This window comes from Mya arenaria, chromosome 2 (genome assembly GCF_026914265.1).
Source record: "Mya arenaria isolate MELC-2E11 chromosome 2, ASM2691426v1".
NCBI lineage: Eukaryota > Metazoa > Mollusca > Bivalvia > Myida > Myidae > Mya > Mya arenaria.
In genome coordinates this window covers 13839674-13866347 of record NC_069123.1, presented here as the reverse complement: position 1 = coordinate 13866347, position 26674 = coordinate 13839674, and the positions used below count along the sequence as shown (strand labels likewise).

The following is a 26674-nucleotide window of genomic DNA, read 5'->3' as shown; positions in this document are numbered from 1 at the left end:
TAATATATATATGGAGAGTTAAGCCCCTTGAACACCCAGATTAAACCAGATCAACACAGCACCCCCCTTCAACGGGGAATGCCCTAGTTGTATTTATATACACTGATTTTGTTGCAACATTGTTTGAATGTTAAAAAGAATATTTTAATAATCTTCCTTTAAAGCTGCACACTCAAAGAGCGGAAGTTTTGGCAATTTTTGTAAAATAATTCGTGGATCAAGCCAGTTTTGGGCAGAAATGCATGGAAACCTGAGTGATATAAGACTGCTGACAAATAAACAGATTGCAGGTTTTCACATTTATGTTTAAAAATGTGTGTTTTTTTTTTGCATTTTTAGTAAAGCATTAGATAAGCTTTTAGCCATAAAACATTAGTTTTCGAACAGAATGTCAGCAGTCTTAAATCACTTGTTTTCAGATATTTATGCAAAAACTGCCTCATTCAAAGAAAGATCGAGACATTAAAAAGTTGTCAAAGCGGTAAATCTGTGAGAGTGCAGCTTTAATAATGTATTTGAAAGTAGGAAATAAGGGGAATACTTTTTTTTCGATTGGCCGGGTCGATAAAATCAAGGTTATGAATAATATTTATATTGATGAAAATGTAAACTCATCATTTAGTGGAACTCGTTATTATCATAAGTGAACGTTGACTTATATTAGAAATAGATAAATTCTTGTCAGGTAGTTTTTAATTAAGATGCTAAGGTGATCAATTATTGTTTATAGAATATGTCTGAACTCATTTTCGTTCAATCTTGTAAGATAGCGAGGTTGAGCCTTTTGGCAGTAAAACCTGTCAATAATGAAAGCAAGCTGCCGAAATAGATATGAAAAAATGAAAGTGCGTGGAAAATATATGGGGCTTTGGAGTGCATCCGATTATGCATCAGTCTGGCTCACATCATGATTTATAACTTAGATTACATGTTCAGGTGACTAGGATGAGTTTTGTCTGATGGTATTATAATAGCGATGATGGTGCTTTCAATTAACAGCTTCATTTGTTTCTTCTTCCTTGTAAGCTACATCAGTGTGCGTTATGAAAGAAAGTATTTCAGAAATGTTTTGGGAGTCTTTTTTAATCTTGTCTGGGTTTTTTTGAAGAAGATTATAATTCATGTATTATCATCATTTACCTCTGCATAAAAGTTGCATGGCTGATGGTTATCTACAAGACTGTACAAAATCCATGTCTTCATATTAAAGCTGCACTCTCACAGCTATACAGTTTTTACAACTTTTTAATTTTTTGTCTTGGAAAGAGCAAAATTTGGCATAAATATCTGTAAACCAATGATAAAAAATGGCTGACAAAACTTCAGATTCAAGACTTTCATATTCCTGTTTGAAAATTAATGTTTTATGGCTAAAATCGTTACTAACGGATTGAGAAAAATGCATAAAACATCCATTTTTTAACTTGAATATAAAAATCTGCAATCTAATTTTTTGTCAGCAGTCTTATATAATTGGTTTCCATGCATTTACGCAAAAACTGGCTCATTCCAAGACAAAAAATAAAAAAGGTTGTCAAAAAGTTTTTTTTAGTTTGATGCTGAAACAGAATATATTATGCCCAATGTTTTTGAGTAAGCAGTTCTTTGGTGAACCTTGTATGTCTCTATTTCATAAACAGTAGTGGGTACCTGCATCTTCAAATTTATTTATTTGAACCTTTGTTCGGGCTGTGTAACTTAAACATTTATGATTAAAGTATATTTGTTCTCATTGTGTCTAAAAAAATTCAAGTCCAAATTAACATACAAAATGCATCTCTTAACATAAATGATACATTAAATAAATCTAAGATACTGGCACTAAGCCTTAGTACTATTGGTACTAGGGTTGATTTTCATCAAATTTTGTCATAGGATACCCAAAAATGTCACAAGGTCATTTAGGACACCTGGTATTTAGTGTCTATGGATTTGATTCATTTAGAGAAATTAATTAAGTGGGGACCAGATTGTGGCCCGATGGGACACAGGCCAAAGAGTTCTGTCAATTATGTTTACAAATTTTCTACCAAACTACTGATAGCAGATATAATGTGTTGTTGGCAGCCTGTACGATTGTTTGCAGTCATTGAAATGTGCCATGTTAGCGTGAAACAATATTTCAGACCATCTTGCATAAGTCAGGAGAACTATTTTATCATTGTCTTTATCGCTGTAAGACTTAAATGAATGTATTGATTACTGGTTATTTGTAGAAATGTGGATTTTATTGACATTTAATGTGTAATGTAGAAACGAGTACTTAAACATAATCATTAATGGTTATTTAAACTGCCATTTCAAAGGACATTCAGTGCAATACAAGATTCATTATAAAAATTAATTCAGGATCAAACTCATTATAATATAATAAGAAAAGAAATAACATTGTTCTACAGATCAAATATTTGGACAAGAACCCCATTTACCACTGATCATCCTTTGAATGTTTCTTTTCTGTTATTAACTATACGATTTGAAGTGTTATAAAAGAACCAGTGTTAATTATTTCATGTTTAATTTTCAAGGTATTTTTTGACCCCCTTGGAAGAATATTATCCATTTTACTAATTCACTGTCTGGAGAATGCAAACGTGTCTTACTGAAAACTTTAACTTATCACTTCCTATGATAAAGTTTAGAACTGGTCAATAACTAGACCTTCTATTCTCAAACTTGGAAGGGATGTTAGTTGTCATAAGCTTTAATTACCCCACAGACATAATTGGCTGCCATTAGGGTGGCATAAATGTTTTGCAAACATCCATTGTACTAAACAAATGGCTATCCCTCGGATAGGTCCAAATCGGGGGTATTTGTCTCATGTCTGTGACAACTCTTGTTCATATTTGTTTTCTTTGTCTGTTTTCAGAGTCATACAGTTTGGCAGCCAGGACCATGCACTGTGTGCTCGTGTGAAGACCCAATTGTACAGTGTGAGACCATTAGATGTACAGATCCACAATGCAACTACAAGAAGGTAAGATTCAGGGTGTGATACCATTAGGTGTACTGACCCACAATGCAACTACAAGAAGGTAAGATTCACAGTGTGAGACCATTAGGTGTACAGATCCACAATGCAACTACAAGAAGGGTGTGAGACCATTAGGTGTACAGATCCACAATGCAACTACAAGAAGGTAAGATTCAGGGTGTGGGACCATTAGGTGTACTGACTCACAATGCAACTACAAGAAGGTAAGATTCAGGGTGTGAGACCATTAGGTGCACTGACCCACAATGCAACTACAAGAAGGTAAGATTCACAGTGTGAGACCATTAGGTGTACAGACCCACAATGCATCTACAAGAAGGTAAGATTGACAGTGTGGGACCATTAGGTGTACAGACCCACAATGCACCTACAGGAAGGTAAGATTGACAGTGTGGGACCATTAGGTGTACAGACCCACAATGCATCTACAAGAAGGTAAGATTGGCAGTGTGAGACCATTAGGTGTACAGACCCACAATGCATCTACAAGAAGGTAAGATTGCCAGTGTGGGACCATTAGGTGTACAGACCCACAATGCATCTACAAGAAGGTAAGATTGCCAGTGTGAGACCATTAGGTGTATATACCCACAATGCATCTACAAGAAGGTAAGATTGACAGTGTGGGACCATTAGGTGCACAGACCCACAATGCATCTACAAGAAGGTAAGATTGACAGTGTGGGACCATTAGGTGTACAGACCCACAATGCATCTACAAGAAGGTAAGATTGACAGTGTGGGACCATTAGGTGTACAGACCCACAATGCATCTACAAGAAGGTAAGATTGACAGTGTGGGACCATTAGGTGTACAGACCCACAATGCATCTACAAGAAGGGAAGATTGACAGTGTGAGACCATAAGGTGTACAGACCCACAATGCAAATACAAGAAGGTACATGTAAGATTCACATTGTGGGACCATTAGGTGTACAGACCCACAATGCAACTACAAGAAGGTAAGATTGACAGTGTGAGACCATTAGGTGTACACACCCACAATGCAACTACAAGACGGTAAGATTCACAGTGTGAGACCATTAGGTGTACAGACCCACAATGCATCTACCGGAAGGTAAGATTCACAGTGTGAGACCATAAGGTGTACAGGCCCACAATGTTTTCTTTTAAAAAGCCATATTTATTCAGCAGTCAAGTTTTTTCTATCTGCATGTGTTGAGACCCCACAGATGAACCTGCCCACAAGTCAACTTTATCAAGGTAAGGTTTTTGTTCAACTCCTAAATTATACTCATACATGTGTTAGAGAGTTCCTTTGTCAGTTATCAGTTTGTTTGCACATGCAATGACTATATAAGGGGGAGTGTTTCAAATTTCTCCCAGGTATGAAAACTGCACCTAGGATGGTTATAATATGTTCCAGGTCTGTGGATTTGAAATGCCTGGAACATGCATGACCCCGGGTATTGTAACAAATTTCCCAGCTCCATGCGTGGGATTCGAAAACAAATTTTTATAGTTTATCTTAATTTGTTTGCACTGATAGGGCAAAACATTAATATGTGCATAACAAGAGGGTTACACAGCAAAGGACTGTGGCAGATAGATGTTTCAGTCTTATACCTTAGACTGCATAGCTGAGCAAATTGAGCCTAAATGTTATTGCCGAAAAATTATCCTTGGAATTAAATGATCTGTCATAACTATGTCATTATTCAAATTAGGAATGATTTATTTTGTTACTTTTGAAAAATGACTATTTGAAAGAAGCTATTAATTAAGGTTAATTTATTCATAATTTCTTAATTAAAAATTGTTTTCTTTCTCAAAAATTATCTCTTTGAAGGGAGAGTATATATTTTACACAATACTTCTTATAAATTATTGTGTGGCTGAAGTACTATTTTCCACTTTTGCTTTTATTTTTCTTAAACATACTTTGGATGCCTTTTGGAGCTTACGTTGTTTCCAGTAATTGACTTTTTTAATGAAATAAAAAAATAAGTTGATTTATACATTCAAATAATGTTTCTCTTTCAGGGCGAGTACCTTCAAATCTCTGCGGACAGCTGCTGTCCAGAATGCATGACCAATCTTTCATCCTGTACATACCAACAACAAACAATACCTGTAAGTTGCAATTAGTATAAAGAATAAGGGTTGCATAAATAAAAGACGATGGTAATTTCTATTATCAAGACAGGCAACTATTACAGTCTTTTTGACAACCCTCAAGCATGTATGCATAGTGCAGTGGTGAGGAAGCAGCCGAACAACTCGAGACTTTTTAAAAGACACTATCATAGCTTAACAGATAGACTACAGATACACACAACAATTATATAATATCACAAACACAATGCCACACCTTAAAGGACACACAACCAGAAACACACAACACCACAAGGCAACAGTCTCCAAACCAGAAACATACAACACCACAAGGCAACAGACTCTAAACCAGAAACACATAACACCACAAGGCAACAGACTCCAAACCAGAAACATACAACACCACAAGGCAACAGACTCTTAACCAGAAACATGTAACACCACAAGGCAACAGACTCCAAACCAGAAACATACAATACCACAAAGCAACAGACACACAACCAGAAACACATAACACCACAAGGCAACAGACACACAACCAGGAATACACAACACCACAAGGCAACAGACTCTCAACCCGAAACATACAACACCACAAGGCAACAGACACACAACCAGGAATACACATCACCACAAGGCAACAGACACACAACCAGAAACACACAACACCACAAGGCAACAGACACACAACCAGGAATACACAACACCACAAGGCAACAGACACACAACCAGGAATACACATCACCACAAGGCAACAGACACACAACCAGAAACACACAACACCACAAGGCAACAGACACACAACCAGAAACACACAACACCACAAGGCAACAGACACACAACCAGGAATACACAACACCACAGGGCAACAGACACACAACCAGAAACACACAACACCACAAGGCAACAGACACACGACCAGGAATACACAACACCACAAGGCAACAGACACACAACCAGAAACACACAACACCACAAGGCAACAGACACACAACCAGAAACAAACAATACCACAAGGCAACAGACTCTCAACCCGAAACACATAACACCACAAGGCAACAGACACACAACCAGAAACACACAATACCACTAGGCAACAGACTCTCAACCAGAAACACATAACACCACAAAGCAACAGACACACAACCAGGAATACACAACACCACAAGGCAACAGAAAATCAACCAGAAACACACAACATCACAAGGCAACAGACTCTTAACCAGAAACACATAACACGACAAGGCAACAGACTCCATACCAGAAACACACAACACCACAAGACAACAGACTCCAAACCAGATACACACAACACCACTAGGCAACAGACTCCAAACCAGAAGCACACAACACAACAAGGCAACAGTCTCCATACCAGAAACACACAACGCCACAAGGCAACAGACTCCAAACCAGAAACACACAACACCACAAGGCAACAGACTCCATACCAGAAACACACAACACCACAAGGCAACAGACTCCAAACCAGATACACACAACACCACAAGGCAACAGACTCCAAACCAGAAACACACAACACCACAAGGCAACAGACTCCAAACCAGATACATGTTACACCACAAGGCAACAGTCTCCAAACCAGAAACATACAACACCACAAGGCAACAGTCTCCAAACCAGAAACATACAACACCACAAGGCAACCGACTCCAAACCAGAAACACATAACACCACAAGGCAACTGACTTACAATCAAGAACACATAACATCACAAGACAATGAACACAAAACCAGAAATGCATAATGACATCAGCCAGCAGACAGTCCCAGCCAAAACAGAAAACCCCAAAAGGCACTAGACACTAACTAGAAATTCATAATGCCATAAGCCATCATACACACAATTAAGAACACACATCCCCAAAAGGCAACAGACACAAAACCAGAACTACATAATGCCATAAGCCAACAGACACACAATCAAGAACACACAAGGCCACAAGGCAACAGACACAAAACCAGAAATACATAATACTATAAGCTAACAGACACACAATCAAGAACACACAAGGCAACAAGGCAACAGACACAAAACCAGAAATACATAATACTATAAGCTAACAGACACACAATCAAGAACACACAACACCACAAGGCAACATAGCATACACAAAACTAGAAATACATAATGCCATAAGCCAATAGACTCACAATCAAGAACACACAACGCCACAAGGCAACAGACATAATACCAGAAATACATAATGCCAACAGACACACAATCAAGAACACACAACGCCACAAGGCAATACACAAGATCACAAGGCAACAGACACACAACAAGAAACATACAACCCCATGTGGCAACAGACATGGGACACGAAACACATAATTACATATTCATTTCAATTCATTTAACCAAATAGAAGTTTAATTCCTGATCTTGGCAAATTAAAGGTAAGTTTGTGATTAACAACATTTAAGGTTGAATGAAGTTGATTATTGTCTGGTTCAATGTCACACATTTTTGCAGTTATATATTACCTCTAAATAACCCAATTAATGCACACTTTCAACTCAAGTTACTAATCTGCATATTTGGTGATTGAAAACACCTTTTTTTAATGCTTTGCTGTGTGTTAAACGTAAATCATTTATAAAACAAGAGTCAAATTGTAATGTATGCCTGTTTGAATTGGACAAACATCATTCTTAAAGCCACTATTTCCTTATTTCCATTTCATACCATGCTAAATACTTAAACATAAATTTTCTAGAAAAAAATGTTAGATAATAAAACATTTTAATAGTTCATTAAATGTCAAATACTTTTGTAATCACAAGCATATCAGTTGTAACTGACATTAATCAAAATGTTAATGCTGGTTTTCATCAGGTTTTTTAGCTCGTCTGTTTTTCGAAGAAAAAAAGTCGAGTTATTGTGATAGCCTTGGCGTCGTCGGCGTCGTCTGCGTCTGCGTCTGCGTCGTCGTCGTCGTCCAAAAACTTTAACCTTACCTCATAACTCAAAAACCGTTCAACATTTTCACATTAAACTTGCTACACGTGTTCCTATTAACACTATGCATGTTTATAGCAGGTCATATAATTTTGCCTTTAATTAATATTGAGTTATCCCCCCTTTTCGACTTGGAAAAAAAACAGACGAGCGTTGGCACCCACTCCGCGGTGCTCTTGTTTATATGTATAATTTATATTTGCCAATTTTGAGCCTTGTTATAGGAATGGTTGTTGTCGGGGATGTGTCCTTATGAAATTTGCTACATATGTTCATAGCACGTATGACAACATGCACATGTGTGGCAAGTCCCTAAACTTGGGCTAAATTCTTTGTTGAGTTTTGTCCCTTTAGGAAAATGGACAAGTTCTAGCATTAATGTGTGATGGTTTGGTTTTGCATTGTTTTTTTCATTTGCTAAATCTGAGCTAAAATAGTCCAATGAAATACATAACTTTGACAATGCATGAAATATTTAAAAAGCTTATTGCGATTTAAAATTAAATTATTTCCCCTTTTTCAGCATAACACAGAGTGGAATGCAGAGCTGTGTGTTCAATGTCTCTGTGACAACGGGGCAGTGGAATGTGGGCGCGTGGCCTGCCCTGAAGCCAAGTGTCACTCAGGGGAGATCACCCACACCCCACCTGGACAGTGTTGTCCTCAGTGCATACCTGCTGGCAGTGAGTAGCCTACCTTTGTATCAGAATCTCCATTGATTGAACAGATGTTGCCATTGGTTGAACAAAGTTTCCATTGGTTGAACAAAGTTGACATTGGTTGAACATTGTTGCCATTATTTAAAGTAATAATCCTATAGATTTAACAATGTTGACATTGGTTGAACAAAGTTGCCATTGGTTGAACAATGTTTCCATTGGTTGAACATTGTTGCCATTAGTTTAACATTGTTGGAATTGGTTGAACATTTTGCCATTGATTAAACATTGCTGCCATTGGTTGAACAATGTTTCCATTGGTTGAACAAAGTTGCCACTGGTTGAAAAATGTTCCCATTGGTTGAACAATGTTGCAATTGGTTGAACAATGTTGCATTTGGCTGAACAATGTTGCCATTGGTTGAACAAAATTGCTGTTTGTTGAACAAAGTTGCCATTGGTTAAACAAAATTGCCGTTTGTTGAATAAAGTTGCCATTGGTTAAACAAAATTGCCGTTTGTTGAACAAAGTTGCCATTGGTTAAACAAAATTGCCATTGGTTGGTAAAGTTGCCATTGGTTAAACAAAATTGCCATTAAATGAACTTAGTTGCCATTGGTTAAACTAAGTTACTATTTCAAAGTTGCCATTGGTTGAACAAAGCAACTCAGGAAAATAATTAAACCACAACTTAATATCATTTACAACCATAGATGTTTTCTTTAAAAAAAAAGAATTATCTTGCACACTTGAAAACAATAAAAGTTATTATGATTTAAATTAGACAAACCCTATTTTCGAAAATTCCGTGTTGATGATGCAGCGAAAATATTCAATCAATGCATTTTAACTAAACCGATTTAAAATGAATTCACTTTATCTTAATAGAGACAACTAATGAAGGAAATCGAGTTATGCAGACATTAAATAGATCATTGCAAAAAGGAATGTTTGATAGATTTATAGTTCATTTCGGAGATTTATAGTTCATTTCGGTCGCATCTGTGTACAATATAATACATATACATATCTACACATAAAACATAATGCATACAGCCTGGCATTTTTTTAAAATGATAAGAGATAATTGATATGTGTAAGACATGTAGCTAAGACGATGTGGTTTAGGTGTAAACGATCTGTTGCTTTTTATAGTTAAATCGTTAATGCGGTCTCTTGTCATTGTTCTAATTTTATAAGGAGGTCCTGCTGTTCTATCTTATTAATAAAATATATATTAATTGTGGAAACTGTCACCTAACGTCAACCTTAATGCCTCTCTCCTGTCAAAAATCAATTTTGAAATGCGTGGAATCTAAAAAAGTTGCCTATAACCTGAACCACCCTTTGTGGATGGACATTTATTTCCCATAAATCAGGGAAATCTCTTTTTCGACTGCTGTGTAAATAACATGAAAGTAATTTAGTCTTATCACAAGCTTCTCTTTCAAACTGAAATTAATGATGTCAAACAGTGTGATAGCCATTATAGTCTTCTATTTATGGTTATGGCTAAAATCTAAATTGTCTATCTGATTGGTTTGAAAATTGAGATAAATGAGTTATCTCCCTTTGTCCTGAAAAAGCCATTTGCAGGGTATTCTGATTTTTTTTTGTAAATGTCATGGTGGCATTGGGCAAAAACAATGAAATCTCCCAAAAACCATCTTAATATGGTAATTAAAGGCTAACAGAAAAATAACCTTTCACTTCAAAAAGAGTTTCTTTTGATGCAAATATCATTTACTCATTGATGGATTGGTTTAAAGTGTGGCTATTTGAAAGCGTTGGGGTTAAGTTACTCCATTTAAAACAAATTAGAGGGTTGGAAAACATCTTAAAAGGTGGGTATTTGAAAACCTGTCAGGGTTAATCATTAGTAAATTGATAAACTAGAATACCGGAATGAATTTTGACCATGATATAAGGAATTTCTAAATTAAACTTAGATTTTGTGTACAACCGAAATAGAAACAGAAAATAAACTTTAAAGGTTTATAGACCTAAATAAAAAAACAACAACATTTGTTTAGAGTAACATTTTTCTAATTTCATGGTTGGGATTTTGTTTTTGAAAATTTACTTAATGTCATTTAATTAGATTGTGGTATAACCAAAGCTAGCAGGTTCGGCCACCAGCCTTTTTAGTAAACACTCAAAATGAATCTTGTTAATTAATTCAGTGAACTTGGTAATGGCCCTGATAGCTGTATTGGGAGAGCACACACCAAGTAAGAGATAGGTCCCTGAGCCCATATTCAAGAACTTCTTGAGTCTGAATTTATAACTCAGACTCAGAAATGCAAATAAATAATTTTGTTGTAAAAATGCTTTTAATGGAGAAAAGATGGTTAGCTATGCTGTATCCGCTGCAAATTATCTTTTCAACAATCAAAGCCACATTTTTTGTCTAAATACATTATACTATAGATATTTTGAAACATTTAAGAATTCAGAGTTCTGAGCCTCTGTCTGAAACTCAGACTCAAGACGTTCGTGAATACAGACACTGGTTGGAATCCCAGTTTTGATGCACATTTTTCACATTTATTTTTTTGTAATCAGAAAATGGTAAAAAATCACTAGTGTGGGAGTCTTTCAGAAGGTAAGGAAAGATTACTTGAAACAAGGTATTTTTGTCGTTAGACCTTCAGTAAATATTCAAATTTTGATAAATCAGTTTGTCTATCAAAGGTGTTGGAAACTTAACACCAGTACAGGAAAGACGTAAGATTATTCTATATTCACAAGATGAAAATTTGCACCCAAGTATGATAACTATCTGATGAACTTGAATAGTAATGAGTTCACAAGTAACAAAAAAAGAGTACATGATAGATTGGCTGAGACAAGAACTTGTCTATACTGATCGCTGGCACAAAAAAATCGTTGATCCAAAGATTAACCTCATGTGAGGCTTTATAGGGCATTGACGTTTAATGCAAAACTTTGTCAAAAATGTTGATATATTTTTATTCAAGACGTGTAATATAATACTAGGTGTAGCGTGTATACTTTCTTCATTATAACAGGTCATTTACCAAAAATTACTAATATAAAATAACCTTTTGTTATGAAATAAAATACCTGCAAAGTTTCTAAATGTGAGAGTATCAGGCTGTGATTGACTGCTCCGTATTCAGGCACAAACATTATGAAATTGTAAAGTTCAATTATAATGCTTAAATTGCAAGATAAAATCTGGATGAAATGGGTGTAGCCAGGAAAAAAATGTTTGAAAATCTTTTTGTACTTAGAGAATGAAAATCAAGCAAAAAAGAAAAACATGATGTATGGTTTTGTATGAATATGTCTCATCCTTTCATAGGTTTCAATGGGACTGAATTTTGCTGATTATGATATTATTTAAAATGTATAAAAAAACAAGGCATCACTTACAACCACAAGGTCGAAGACACTCATCTGGGGATTTTGTTCAGGAAAAAACAGGGGATTTTGACATAAGCCCAGCATTTTTTAACATGTCTAAAAAATGTGTCAATTTCTCATCCATATTTTTGAAGGCTTCCAAGGGGATTTTGTCCAGCAAACCAGAGCATTTTGAAAAATGTCATTAAATAAATTGCTTTGGCACAGGTGTTTGTTTTAGAGTGTTTTAAATACTTTTTATTTAAACTGAAGCATTTTTTCTTCTATGTTGAATTTCATCCCGTGCTGGGTGACTGGGGGTGGTCCGAAATTATACTATATATATTACAGTCTCCATCATAAACTTCTATGCAAAATGTAACAAAAATGAAAAAGAATGACATTAATACTGAAAATATGCATTCTAAATGTCAAAAATTCACTTTTACTAGTGTCTTCTTGCATATTTTTCGAATTTATACACGGACCTTTTGGTTGACGTTTAAGATATATTTCACAACACTTTGCCAAAATGGATTATATTTATTATAATGTATCATTAGTCTACAAATGCTAATATATAATGACTGTAAATTATAAATGAAGTAATTTTTTATGCAAAGGCATGTAGTCACAAATGATGGATGACTTAAAAAGATAATGAACTCTTTATTTGGAAAATTGACCCAGCAAGCATTAACGTTAGTGGTCTTTAACCTCGGCGGAGATGTTTGGTAGGCGGTCTGAAAGGTATCATGTAAAACGCAACTCCAGACTCTATGTGAGGCCATATGGTCAATTTCACACATAATTGAAATTGATGATGATCAGACATGAAAAGTAGACCCTTCATGTAATTAAATGTAACATCCCCGTGTATATGATTCTGATTTATCGCTATGTCCTGAATAGACTGAGTAGTAAATTTATTTCACTTTGCATGTAACTTAAACTTGTTTTATGGCTATTTAAAGATAATGCCACCTGCATTAGGGGTCTTGGGTGTCGCTGTGTATCAATTTAGATCTTGTAATATACTAGACTGGTTTAGGATTAGGTATCATTTTATTTCAATTAAAGTACCAGTCTGTTTTTCGATTTGAATGGTTTCCCCTGTGGCTTGGAATGTAATTTATGTCATCAGAATTTGATTTTTGTGGGGTGGGGTAACTTGATGCACTAAAGATTAGCTGAGTTTTTTTAGACATCTCATTTCTTTGGAATCTTCAAAAGTAGTTACTGAAAGATGTGCGTTTAATTACAGAGGAGATTCAAAATAGTTTGCTGTCATTTTATGCATCTTTATTCACATAAATAATTCTGTTTTTGCAAAATTTATCATAATTTTATCTAAATGTGCTACTGCTTTCACTGAATTGTTCCTGTAAATGACAATTTAAAAGCCAGTTGAATATTTTATGTTTGACAGGTAAAAATTAAACCTCATGAGATTAAAAAATTTTTTAGATTAGTATCGGCTCCTGGCATGTAGGTTTTTGGTCATTGAAACTGAAAAAGGGGGCTTTAACACTTAAATTATAGCATTAATTTATGAAGCTGATAAAATGATTAAAAAGCCCTATCATTTACAAAGAGAAAGTCTGCCTCAAGATAATTGAATGTGACGTTCTTCACTAATATATAAAAAAAATGTTTCATGTAATCTGGATTATACATACTTGTATTATTTCATATTTTGACAATGAAATATGATTTACAATAGTTTTTGCAATTTTTTGCTGTAATTAAACTATATTTGGGCCCTTGGTTTGCTGAGGAAAACAGAGGGGAAAACATTTTATTTGTTTAGTTATGCCACATGGTAATCTGTGGGAATTAGGGGAAATAACACATCATTTATTCAGTTATGCCCCTTGGTAATCTATGGGGAAGAGTGGAAAGAACACATTATTTGTTTAGTTATGCCCCTTGGTTAGCTTAGGGAAAAGAGGAAAGAACACATTGTTTAGTTAAGCCCTTTGGTTAGCTTAGGGAAAAGAGGAAAGAACACATTGTTAAGTTAAGCCCTTTGGTTAGCTTAGGGAAAAAGAGGAAAGAACACATTGTTAAGTTAAGCCCTTTGGTTAGCTTAGGGAAAAAGAGGAAAGAACACATTGTTAAGTTAAGCCCTTTGGTTAGCTTAGGGACAGAGAGGAAAAACACATTGTTTAGTTAAGTTATGGTCCTTGGTTAGCTGGGGGAAAGAGAGGGAAAACACATTGTTTAGTTAAGTTATGGCCCTTAGTTAGCTGGAGGAAAAAGAGGAAAAACACATTGTTGGTTAAGTTATGGCCCTTGGTTAGCTGGGGGAAAGAGAGGGAAAACACATTGTTTAGTTAGGTTATTGCCCTTGGTTAGCTGGGGGAAAGAGAGGAAAGAAGGCATTGTTTGTTGAGTTATGGCCCTTGGTTAGCTGGGTATCACATAGTAATGAATTTATTTATTTTTGTTTATAATTATATACAACTTAGCAGAATAATATTTTAAACAAAATAATTACTGTTTAATTGTTATATAATTATGCCAAAGGCCTTTATTTGACATAACTTAATTCTTGACCTGCCTTGCTCAAAGAAAATATTTGATATGCAAAATGTCATCAAAGTTATTCCTAAACGACTGACAAAGTTATTCCTAAACGACTCAGACTGATGTTTAGGCTGATTCTTGCAATTTGCTAAAATGTTGCGTTTCTTATCCAAGGATGCATTTACAAGTTGGAACCACTCAGTTTGCACTGTATGTAAGCATCTTTCAGTGCAAAAAAACAAACACGGATGACATTAAGACACTCCTAGCTCATTTATTAAGTCTGAAGATTGTAAATGGATAATGATAATACCATAGAAGCATTCGTGGCATCTAGAAATGATTTGAAAAGCAGGAAATGTTATCATTTGTCTTATCATAAGATTACAGTGGATTTTTGCTTGATTCCTCTTACAAAATTCATTAGTGAAGAGAAAGTCTGTCTCAAGATAATTGAATGTTACACTCTTCACTGATATAATAGTGTTGTTGTTTTTTGTTTCTTGTAATCTGGGTTAGACAGGATTGTTCTGTTACGTATTTTGACAATAAAATATGATTTACGATAGTTTCTGCAATTTTTTTGCTGTTATGAAACTATATTGTGGATTAAGATAAAAAAAAGAATTCTGAGACTTTCTATCATCTTTGTAAAAAACTGTAATATGAAATGATAAGAATATTAGATTTACAGGTGTGAAAATTTTCTTCCTTTAACAGAAATCAATTATTTTACTTCATTTTATGTGTAGGATAATAATTCATAGAATCACATACACCAGTAGACAAGAGTGTTTTTTATCCATAAAACCAAGAAAAATGTTAATTAATAGAAAAATGCAAATGTATGAAAAAATATTTTTTGGGGGTAAGATTCATTTCATTTAATATGTCTAAATGTATTTCGAAATTGAATAATTGGAGTCATCTTTGATGTTGCAGAGATAAATAAGATGTTAGATAGGAAATTGCATTCAGATTGGAAAAAGTCATTTTGATAAAAGCTGAGATCTGATGTCCTATTAACATAGTATTAACATTTGATTATAAGGCCACAGAGTTTTGGAATGAATTTATCATTAGTAATTTCCATGGGAAATACTTGCCAATTTAAATACTTTAATAAAGATTTCTCATGTATATTCACTGGTTAAAATGAAGCTTCTCATTTTTTCAACGATAAAATTATGTGACGTCAATGCGCAACTTGAACCATGAGCACTCAACACTCACAAACTGTTTAATATATTCACATGAAACTACATGCACAGTTTGTTTGCTTATGTGTTTTCTAGGCCCGTCACTCTTGCAAAAACTATTGTCCAGTGAAGTCCCTTACCAGCAAATTATTATTTTGTCTGCCTTAATGAAAATGAGTTTTTAAGGTTAAAGTTGTAAAGTTTTTCCTCATACGAATCTATATGTAAAATTCATAATAAAATTCAAGGGTTTAGCACCTTTTATCTCTATATTGAGTCACAACCATCTGGCACTAACTCAGCGAATTGTAGTAAGTAAGAATTGTAAGTATTCAAGTTAGTATGAATGTAAAAGGTAATTCTAAGTATATCCCCATTCATAATATTACAAATGTTTTTTTCTGGAAATCCTATTTATATATGGTACTTTCATTTCTTTCAGGGTCGTGCACATACGAGGGTGAACATCACAGAGATGGGACTACATGGACACCACTGCCATGTACAAAGTGTGTGTGTACGGACGGACAACACCAGTGCTATCCAGTACAGTGCCCTCCTGTTGTCTGTGCAGAAGTGAGTATAGAATTAATTCCAGTATGTAGTATTCTAAAAGGGTAGCTAAGCCTGCGAAAACTAGGCTTAAATTCAACCATTATGGTGATGGTGGTGTTGGTGATGATGATGATGTTGATGATGATGATGATGATGCCTGAACTGCATATGCAAACTGTGTGCAAAAGTGAAAGACTTAAACAAACACTTTTACATAACAACATAATTTATAGTTATCAAACAAATTATCATTTCCATCACCAGACGGAAACATTGGAGACTCTACCTGGCACGTGCTGCCCGTCGTGTCACGGCTTCAACTCCACATGCAAAGAGGGCTCAGGGGAGTACAAAACTGGAGAACAGTGGCATCGTGACCCGTGTACGCTGTGCGTGTGTATTGGCGGAACTGTTGTCTGCACATTAAAAGAATGCATGGACCTCATTATTTGCAATCATGTGAGTGAAAAGGCAACACCAAGTTGGTGTTTTGTTCTACAGATTTACCACACCTTTTTTGAAAATGCAAATTTTTTTTTATGTTTTTTTAACTGACTGCTTGGACTGCTTATCACTAAACAAATAATGACAAATATTCTTTCTCAAATGTCTCCGACAACTCTCAGGAGGCCGAAATAGTCATACAAAAGGAATTCATTGATTTGAAGGTCTAGTTTAAATGACTACCTACTAGAAAATAGCTACTTTTTCTGGCAGGCCATCTGTGAACATAAATGCATTAATGAAAATGATAAAGTTACTTAAAGTTTGACAACCATTGTTATAGTAACAAGAGCTTCGCAAGCAGGTGTCATTATGCTTGTCTGTTTTACTCTGTAAAGGGGCATAACTCAACAATTACTAAATCCTTGCTATAAATATAGTTATTGCATTGAATAATGTGGGTTATATATTAAGGTATAATGCAAATATCTCGAAAGCTTTGATTATTCAAGTTACTGAAAAAAACACAATTCCTGGACTTTTCCTTTGAAAAACAGACAATCATTAACCTCTAAAATCAATACAAACTTCAGACCCGGTTGAAGGCCAAATAATTAGATTGACGTCATATGCGTCTTCAAATTTACTTTCAGAATATACCCTATAGGGTTCAAAAATGATCTGCTCGAAAAAGTAGCTATATTCTAAATGGAGACATTCACACTAGTCCTTCAAATCATTGAAAAGTTAGCAAGTTAGTAAAATTTAAATAAAAATTCACATTTATTTTAGTCGTCTTTATGTGATTGTAATGAGCAATATATGATTTCCTTGCAGAATGAGAAGAAGGTGACAAGACCAGGTGACTGTTGCCCCGAGTGTGTTCCTACACATGGTATGCATTTTTTTACTCATTACCATAAGCTGGGATTGAGTTCTGAGGCAAATATTAGAAATAGTTTTGAGTCCAACCTGTTTTGTAGCATTTATATTAGATAGACAAAAATGCATGAGTCAAAACAGTGCTCGGAAAATCAGACTCTAATGAGATTCATATACATTATAGCTTTGAGCTGTGATTGCACTACTTTTTTTTTACATTTTGCGCAAATAAATTGATATTAACAAGTAACTGGATTCACATTTGTCTTTATTTATCTCAAATTCAGTGTATCTGTGATAAGAGTGCATCTGCCCAAAGGACATTGTTCATTTCACAAATAGAAATAAAAAACATTTGATCAAATTTTGACAAAATCCACACATGAAGTGAGGCATATGAAAGCAGATTTATCTGTAGACAAGTATGTGCATATTCTTTAAGTGACACTCTTATTCAAAATACATACATACATGTATAACAAACATAAATTTTGAGTGATAAACCTTTATCTACTTCCTAAATAATGAATTTATGGAAAATATTAGTTACTGATAATAAGATTGTAACCGTGTTTTTAATAGCTGAAAATGCAAAAATATTAAATGATTGGTGAGTGCTAAAAGGTTTAGTGTGATCTACAATCATCGCATAAGGTAGAAATACCATGTTTTCTGCACCTTTTTTTTCAAATTAAACTTGGTATCCTTCTTAATAAATTCATTTTTTGACATTTATTCATCCTTTTTGGTATATCAAAACAATTGTAATAATTGTGGTAAATCTTTTTTTTTGAGTAAGAGTGCATCTTTGAATATATATCTTACTTTATGCTATATACATATAAAAAGAACAAACAAAACCTTTTCAACCATTTACTTATTTAGTTAATATTTGGTAAATTTAGATGTTTTTCTTTTGAACCATCAATTAACTCTTTCATTCTATTGTAATTAATTTAGCAAAAACATGCTTCTTTGGTGTCATGGATACTTTGTATTGTTATTGAAATCACTTTGCTGTGGTTTCACAGATCGAACTTTGTTAATTTATTACAATGTTTGATATCAAAGGAGTTTGATTTCCCCATTAATTATTGGTTGAACACATGTTGTAGTTGTATTTGGATCCCCATTTTAATGCGTACCAGCTATGCGTTAAGTAAACACTTTTGGGGCGAACGGTTGCTGTTTGGTTCCCCGCTTGCAGTGAATGCTGTATGTTGCAACAGAGAATCAAAACAGTTAGCGAACGTAAGGAAAACGCGCGCCCTACTGAATGCATTGCAGCACTATAGTATAATTTGGCTTCATAATACATAAATAAAACAATTATCATTGTAGACTCCTACTTTCGTAGGGGGGAGGGGGGGGGGGTGTTTGTAATATTTTATCATGAATATGACACTTTAATTGGACCACAACTGCCCTTTTTTTAAGTTTGATTGTTTGAATCAAAGTTCATGTGAATTTGTGTGTCCACATTTTCATGTGAGTAGTAAATCTCATCCTTTGTGTAACAGTTATGAATATTTATTGAATTGAGTTGTGTTATAAATTATGCACACATTCATGCAGACAATAAATTTCTTGAATGTATGTAATGCATTATACATATGTAGTTTGATTGTACACACATATAGTTGTATAATTAGGCTTGCAATAAATAATAAGCAAAACACTTATAATTTAATTCTGTTATTTCAGGTGCGTGTGACAGCTTAGACCCACCGAGATACAGCGGAGATTTATGGAACACGTCGAGTTGCGAGTATTGCATGTGTGATAAGGGAAAAGTCCTCTGCCATAAAGCTTCATGTGAAAACCTCGTTTGCTTCAAGGTATGCAAGTTTTGTTTAATATTCATTTTTAAGGCAATGCCGATAGCCATTATTAGATTATATGAGTTGAAAGGAAAGTATTTTTTTCTGAATAGATTTAGTTTTTTTGCATAGCATTTCCGTTTTCAAAAGTACATTATGTTTGATGTCCAAATAGTTTGAAGAAATATTTGATGGTTTAATTCCTCCATCAACGTGATTGTATTGATGTTATCTGGTTTATTGATAGGAAAACTGAAACTGTAAAACCGCACAATTTCTGTGTAATATTTGTGGTTTTAGTTAGTAAATGACTTCAATGTGCAGAGTGATTTAACATATATCTTAAAAGCTCTCTTTTTGTCCCCAAGGTTTTATAAGCTATTTTAATGCATAGTTATGGGTCTCCTGTCATCCTGCGTATACCCAGGCTATTAATTACCATACTAAGGGGTGGAAAATTCCTTGGATTTGGGGGAAAGTCCCTTGAAATTGACCATCCCCTGTCTCCCTGGCGGGTGGGGTGGGGGGCGTGAATATCCCCTGGAATTATAAACAACAACATAAAATCATTTACTTTTTGTGTGTGATTGGGAAAAATATAGACAAGATTTCTTTATGTAATACATTTTCTGGATCAAATTCTAATTTTCTGATTAAAATCTCCTAGGAAACCTCAAAGAAATATGTGTGTGTATGCATAATGTATTACCTTGGGCAGGTTGACTGCAGAAACCTCATACTAGTAAAAACAATACTGAGGTAAAATCCAGACGTTTGATTGGACACTCCTCAGTTGTTGATTGAGAATTTATTATTGAAGTCGAGGATGAAAATACTACTGAATATTCATGCCTTACAAAACATTGCTTGCATTTTTCCCATGGTATAGTCCATAGAGTAATTGGAATAATATAGCGTGGGTGGATGATGCCAGAAATATACCTTTATTAATTTCAGTTACTTAATAAATAGCTGAGTATGACACATACAATAGCATGAACTTTTCATATATATTTTGTATGCAGAATCAACCATATGGAATATTTTGATTGATGTATTGATGGAATGGAACTTGTATGCCATATTTAGCTATGGAACTCAGATGGGTGATCTAGGGCCACCATTGCTCCCTTGTCCACTATGTAACCGATGTGATTTTTTCATGATTTGTTCAATGTGTTGAGCAGTCGAAACCTGTTAGTTCGATATCACAGCGACCGGCCAAAATAATTTAAGCCTTGCAAATAAGGTAAAACAAAATCTGTCCTTTTCATTAACTTCAAGCCAACGAGGATATGGTGTGCCATGCGATATCGAGCCAACCAATTTCACTGTGCCTCTATCCCATGAAATGGCTGGCAACACTAACTGTGGACTATTGTCTACTATATCTTTTGTGTGATATTTCTCCGTAATACAAAAGTGCTTGATGTGTCTCTATATTATCCTTGCGATATTTCTCAACACTGCTCATGTGATATTTCTGTTTATTATGAATGTGATTTGTCTCTATGTTAGCCATGTGATATTTCTCAATACTGCTCATGCGATATATGTGTATATTACTAATGTGATATGTCTCTATGTTAACCATGTGATATTTCTCAATACTGCTCATGCGATATATGTGTACATTACTAATGTGATATGTCTCTATGTTAACCATGTGATATTTCTCAATACTGCTCATGTGATATGAGTGTATACTACTAATGTGATATTTCTCTATGTTAACCATGTAATATTTCTCAATACTGCTCATGTGATATTTGTGTATATTTCCCAGGAGGAGGTGCTGATTCACCATCCTGGCTCCTGCTGCCCCCAGTGTGTTATACCCCCGTCCTGTGAACTGGCTGGCCAAACTCACAAGGTAACTCTTAAAAAAATTTTTTTATTAAAGTACTGCTCTATGTGATCCTTCATAGGCTAGTCCTGCATCAGTCCTTAGTGGTGGCCAGTTTCTTTTGTCTGCCATTTTCAGCAGCAAATTTGTAAAAAATAGGCTTTTGGACATATACCATTTGTTAAACACTTGCTGAACATTGACAATTAATATCCACAACAAGCAACTGGCATTGCTTTACCTTCGATTATCATTCAATTTTCTTCTTATTGCAATACTTACTCCAGCATCTAGAGTTGTTGAAGTGGAAACACGTTTAGACATGTGCTCCTGAACACCTTGTGGAGTTCTTAGTTATGATTTGTTGCAGCAGCCTCATATTCAACCCTCATAGACATGAGTTTGTTAATAGCTCTGTACAGACATAGGAACCCTTATTCCATAATTATATTAACTAGTTGATGCATAAAACATAAATCGCCAAGCAGTTGTCAACTTGTTGCTGACATTCAAAGAAGCAGTAAGCCATCAATCTTTGATCTTAAATCTTAAATTAATATTTCAAGATCACACAATGTTCATAGGACTCTTGACAACACTTGAGCGTGATTGTGCCTTATATTTGGGAAGAGATCTTATGTTTAAATTCAGTGACTACTCATGTACATGTCATATTTAATACTTTAAAATGCAGGCTTTATATCTATTAGAATGTCAATTTTCGGCCTGATATTGGCACTGTTATAAAGGAGGCCGTTGTATTAATGGAAGAGGCAAATGCTTTGTTGAAGGGCTAATAATTGATAGTTATTTATTAGGGATGGCAACGAGTAGTAAAATTAATACTCGGGTACTCGGACGATCGTTCGATCGAGTACTCGGGTACTCGATTACTCGGAAGAATTGAATATGTGTTTGCGAAGACAAGTTTGTGTATACATGTATCGTTAATGACGTATATTGTGCGTTGGTCGTATTATTGGTCATTATCACCTTTAAAGTAAACTTCCATTACGTATTTTAACAAAAAAATGATATGAAAAGAAAACAAATGTTGTTTCAGGCTTTTAATTGTTCTTATTCGTTTCATTTTATACAAGTATGCACTGCAGTAATGAACAACATTCAGAATTACAATGAACGAAAATTAACAGCATACATAAAAATAGTGAACGAAATTCATTACGAAGGTCAATACATTACACACGTATTCAAATAATAGCAAAAAGCACATTCGAATAACTAGCACTACGTTGTACATTCCATAATTTTTCTTATTCGTCCAGCACTTCAAACTCGGGGACAATGTTCTTGTTCAGGAAAATGATGTTGTCTACTAAAGACGGTGACAGGCGGTTTCTCAACTTGCTAACGAGAATACCGGCCGTTGAGAACACTCGTTCCGATGGCACAGATGTTGCCGGGATGCAAAGGATCTGTTTTGCGACAACGGCAACCCGAGGATACTTGGACTCATTGTCCTTCCACCATGTGAGAGGGGACACATCCACGCATTTCTCCAGCAAATAGTCTTTTAGTTCGTCGTCACACTTGTCTTTCCCCGGTGAAGTAAACATGAGGAAATCCAAGTCATCGGTGCGAGCTTTCTTAGACGGGGGCTCTCCGTTATCTCTGTCCAGTAGCTTCAACGGGATGTCTTCGACACGGGACTCCAATGCACTTTCTGCTGCTAAACGTAGTTGTGGTGTCAGGAACGGTAGTCGTTTATATCTGGGGTCCAGCAACGATGCCATTATTGGAAGTGATGAGGCTGTCTCAGCGACAGTAGGCCGATAGCGTCTACTCAATTCGCTGCTGATAATTGCCTTCACCTTGGAAACGGTGGTGCTGTCACTCGCGTTGGGAAGAAGGCGTTTGCAAGTCAGTCCGCATACCACAGGGTACACACTGCTAACAGATACGTTTTTCTCTTCACTCATGAATGTGGTAACCTTAGTAAACACTGTCAGGACGTCCGAAATATCAGCCATTGTGTCCCACTCTTTCTCACTAGGAAAGAGATGTGCATCGCCCTTTTTGCTCACTTTCCTGTCTAACATGATATCCATCACCACACGCCTCTGCTCAACCAACCGTTCCAGCATCATCTGGGAAGAATTCCATCTGGTGATCACGTCCTGGATGAGCTCATGATTTGGAAGGTTAAGTGGCCCCTGGCGTTTCCTCATCTCGGCAGTCAATGTTGTCGAGTGCTTGAAATGACCGACTAGTTTGCGAGCTTTGCTTAGAAAACTGGCGACGCTTGGTAATTCCAATGCAGGTTTTATACACAACTGCAGAGTGTGTGCAAAGCACCCCAAATCTGCCCAGTCATACAAAGCACCAGCGCAGTCCATATTCCTTGCATTGTCATGCACGCAACACTCTATTTTCCCCTCTAATCCAAACTCCGAAACACAGTCAATAAGTTTGGTGGCAATGTTCGACCCAGTGTGTCGCTCTGGCATCGCGCGTGTCATGAGGACATTACTTTTCATTTCCCATGAATTAGTAATGTGGTGCTCGGTGACGGTGATGTATGAATGAGTCGCCGTTGATGTCCAAGTGTCTGTGGTTATTGAAGCTGACGTAACATGGTCCAGGTCGGTAAACAGGGCTGACTTCTGTTCCTCGTACTTCCTTGTAATCCTTGCACGCACGGTATTCCTGCAAGGCACTTTATAATCCGGGCACGCTGCCTGCATAAGATTACGGAACCCCTGGCCTTCTACAATGCTCAGAGGTAAGTAGTCAGACACAACCATGTCTGCAATGGATTGTGTGACCACCTCACCCATGCTAGAAGGAAGCTTCCGTCTCAGAAAGCCAGTCATCTTTTGCTGGGGTTCTTCTGGCTGCTTCTTTGGCGTTGTTTCGGATTCATGCTTCAACCACAGATGGTTTAACATGCTTGTAGTACCGCCATTATACGCTAACTCGACACCACACAGCGTGCATTTACACGACTTGCTGTCGGCTGCTCTTTTGAAGTAATTCCACGCTGTGGACTTTGGGGGCGGCATTATTAATTGCGCTTTATGTTTAGTTGTTTACTCTACAAAATATTTTTTAAAATGATAGTTTATCGTACTGTGTAATTGTTGTTTACCTCATTAATATTCATAATTCTTGAATTAAAATATCAACCAATCAATTGTGATAACCATTGCAAAAATAGTTAAAATACGCCCATTAAGAAATCAATTCTCGTAACGGTTTGGTGAAAGGTCTCTAATTGGTATACAATAGAATTGTGTAGGTGAAATTACCGCTATCAAAACTTCGCTAATTGACATCAGTGCTAATTTGAAATAGGGGTCCTTTGTTGACAGTTTGCAACTATCACAACAACTGTCAACTAATTGATTGAGGTCAATTGTGTACACAGCGGGGATTAGAGGGACCGTAAATTGTCTTCTTGGCAACTAACCAGATCTGATATTTTGTCTGTAAATCGTGTATTTGGTGATTTTTATAGATTTTTTTTTTTTCCGAGTACTCGAGTAGTGATTTGGTACTCGAGTACTCGGACGTTCGATCGAGTACTCGGGTACTCGTTGCCATCCCTATTATTTATTAAAGGATATTTCATTGTGAAAGGTACACAACTGTATCCAATATGAGAATTTGAAAACAAGAGTTACAGACACACCTGAGGAATATATTTTCACTGTGATATTTTTTTTAAATATGCTATAATATATATATATATATACAGGATGGTTCATGGTGGAAGGCAGATGACTGTACTCTGTGTGAATGCCATGATGGTGTGACACGATGTTATCAGGAGCATTGCCCGGACTGTCCGTCTGGTCACAGGAGAAATAGCCTGCTGGGGGAATGTTGTGGAACATGTGAGAAAAGTGAGTGAAATTCTTTGATAAGTATTTTCTTAACACATGGTCTGTGTCAGGTTTCCCGTATATATAAAATATATCCCACCTACCTACCCTATATTTTGGCATTAAAATCGGTCACAAACAATAAAAAACAATGTTCTTGTAGTCAACGATGGACAAGATAGGGCAAAACTGTCATAACATGCATTAAGCCTTGATATTAGGTCTGCATCTTTTTGTTATTGAAACTTGAACATTGACAATTAGAATGTTATACGGTAGTGTATATATGTTGTTGTTTTTTAACTTGTATGTTTGATAAAAAATTACATTCCCAAGCTCTAGTTCAGTAGTATTATCATCATTTAAATATAACAATAGTCTTATTAACTCTGTGCAAATCTTTAACAGTATCCATGAATAGCCTTTGTATTATGTTGTTGGCTTCTTATTCCTTTTTACACTGTCTGTATTTTCCAGTCACCTGTAACCCACAGTGCACAGACTGTGAGATTGGAGCCCCAGACAACTGCACGAGTTGCACGAACACCCAACTTTTTGTACAAGATGGCCGCTGCCTGCACACGTGCAGAATGGGCTTCTACCCGTCCCCACACGGCACATGTCTTCCGTGCGATGAGACGTGTTACACATGCATTGAGGGGTCGCAGTTTCACTGTGAAATGTGTCAGCCAGGCCTCATGTGGAAACACGGGGAATGTGTTACCCAGTGTGGGCTTGGATATTATCTTCAGAATGGGAAATGTCTTGGTGAGTTAATTTTCAACGTTCTTAACAGACATGCTGTCTAAAGATATAAAGTGTGTGATAATACATTGAAGCATTGTGGATTAATAAATACAATGAAATAAATGGACAGTTCTTTAAAGGCTAAATTTCTTTAAATTAAATTAATTTTTAAAAATGCAACATTTCTTTAAATGGCTTATCAAAAAAAAATGTTTATAGAAATCTTAATTAGATCCAGTCTGTTAAAATATTAGCAACAATACTACATTGAAGTTTGAATACAAAGCTATCATGAAATGATACAATATAAAGCATTAAGTGTTTCCCCCTTTTGTTAGAGTGGTAGTTGTCTGGGTTCGGGCCAGTGCGTGCCATTGGGACAGTCCAGCTTAGGGCATCTTAAGGTTTAAAAACATTAACAAAAAAGTCTTAAACCAACTTTACATGGTAAATAAAGCTCTTGTAAGTGCTGTTGCAATCTGAGTTTGATTCAGTTAATGTCATTTGCCAAGAAAGGAACCTAGATTGTGTTATATAACCTGCTTTTTAATATTACAGAATGTGCCCCCTCTTGTAAGAGCTGTAGTGGCCCGGGCTCAGACCAATGCGTGTCATGTTCCAATCATGCCCAAGTTGTGTTTCATGGAGAGTGTCGAGACCATTGTCCAGATAACTTCTACATTCGGTTGGGAAAATGTATTGGTAAGTCTAAATTTTGAA

The 26674-nt window shown here is 35.7% G+C and overlaps 1 protein-coding gene across 3 annotated transcripts in view; it reads left to right on the top strand.

The window, feature by feature from the left end:
• The window catches only part of LOC128225100 (extracellular matrix organizing protein FRAS1-like), a 119768-nt gene that overhangs the window by 55759 nt on the left and 37335 nt on the right, over positions 1-26674 (top strand). Inside the window, exons 3-13 of one of the 3 annotated variants that reach the window (XM_052935131.1) lie at positions 2873-2980; positions 5004-5093; positions 8582-8741; positions 16258-16391; positions 16635-16829; positions 17652-17709; positions 19401-19534; positions 21303-21389; positions 25081-25228; positions 25685-25975; positions 26513-26656. In XM_052935131.1, the coding sequence (XP_052791091.1) occupies positions 2873-2980; positions 5004-5093; positions 8582-8741; positions 16258-16391; positions 16635-16829; positions 17652-17709; positions 19401-19534; positions 21303-21389; positions 25081-25228; positions 25685-25975; positions 26513-26656 (1549 nt within the window). Of the gene's footprint in view, positions 1-2872; positions 2981-3105; positions 3144-3946; positions 3962-5003; positions 5094-8581; positions 8742-16257; positions 16392-16634; positions 16830-17651; positions 17710-19400; positions 19535-21302; positions 21390-25080; positions 25229-25684; positions 25976-26512; positions 26657-26674 lie in introns of those variants that run through there. The other 2 variants (XM_052935132.1, XM_052935133.1) reach the window with 2 other exon arrangements.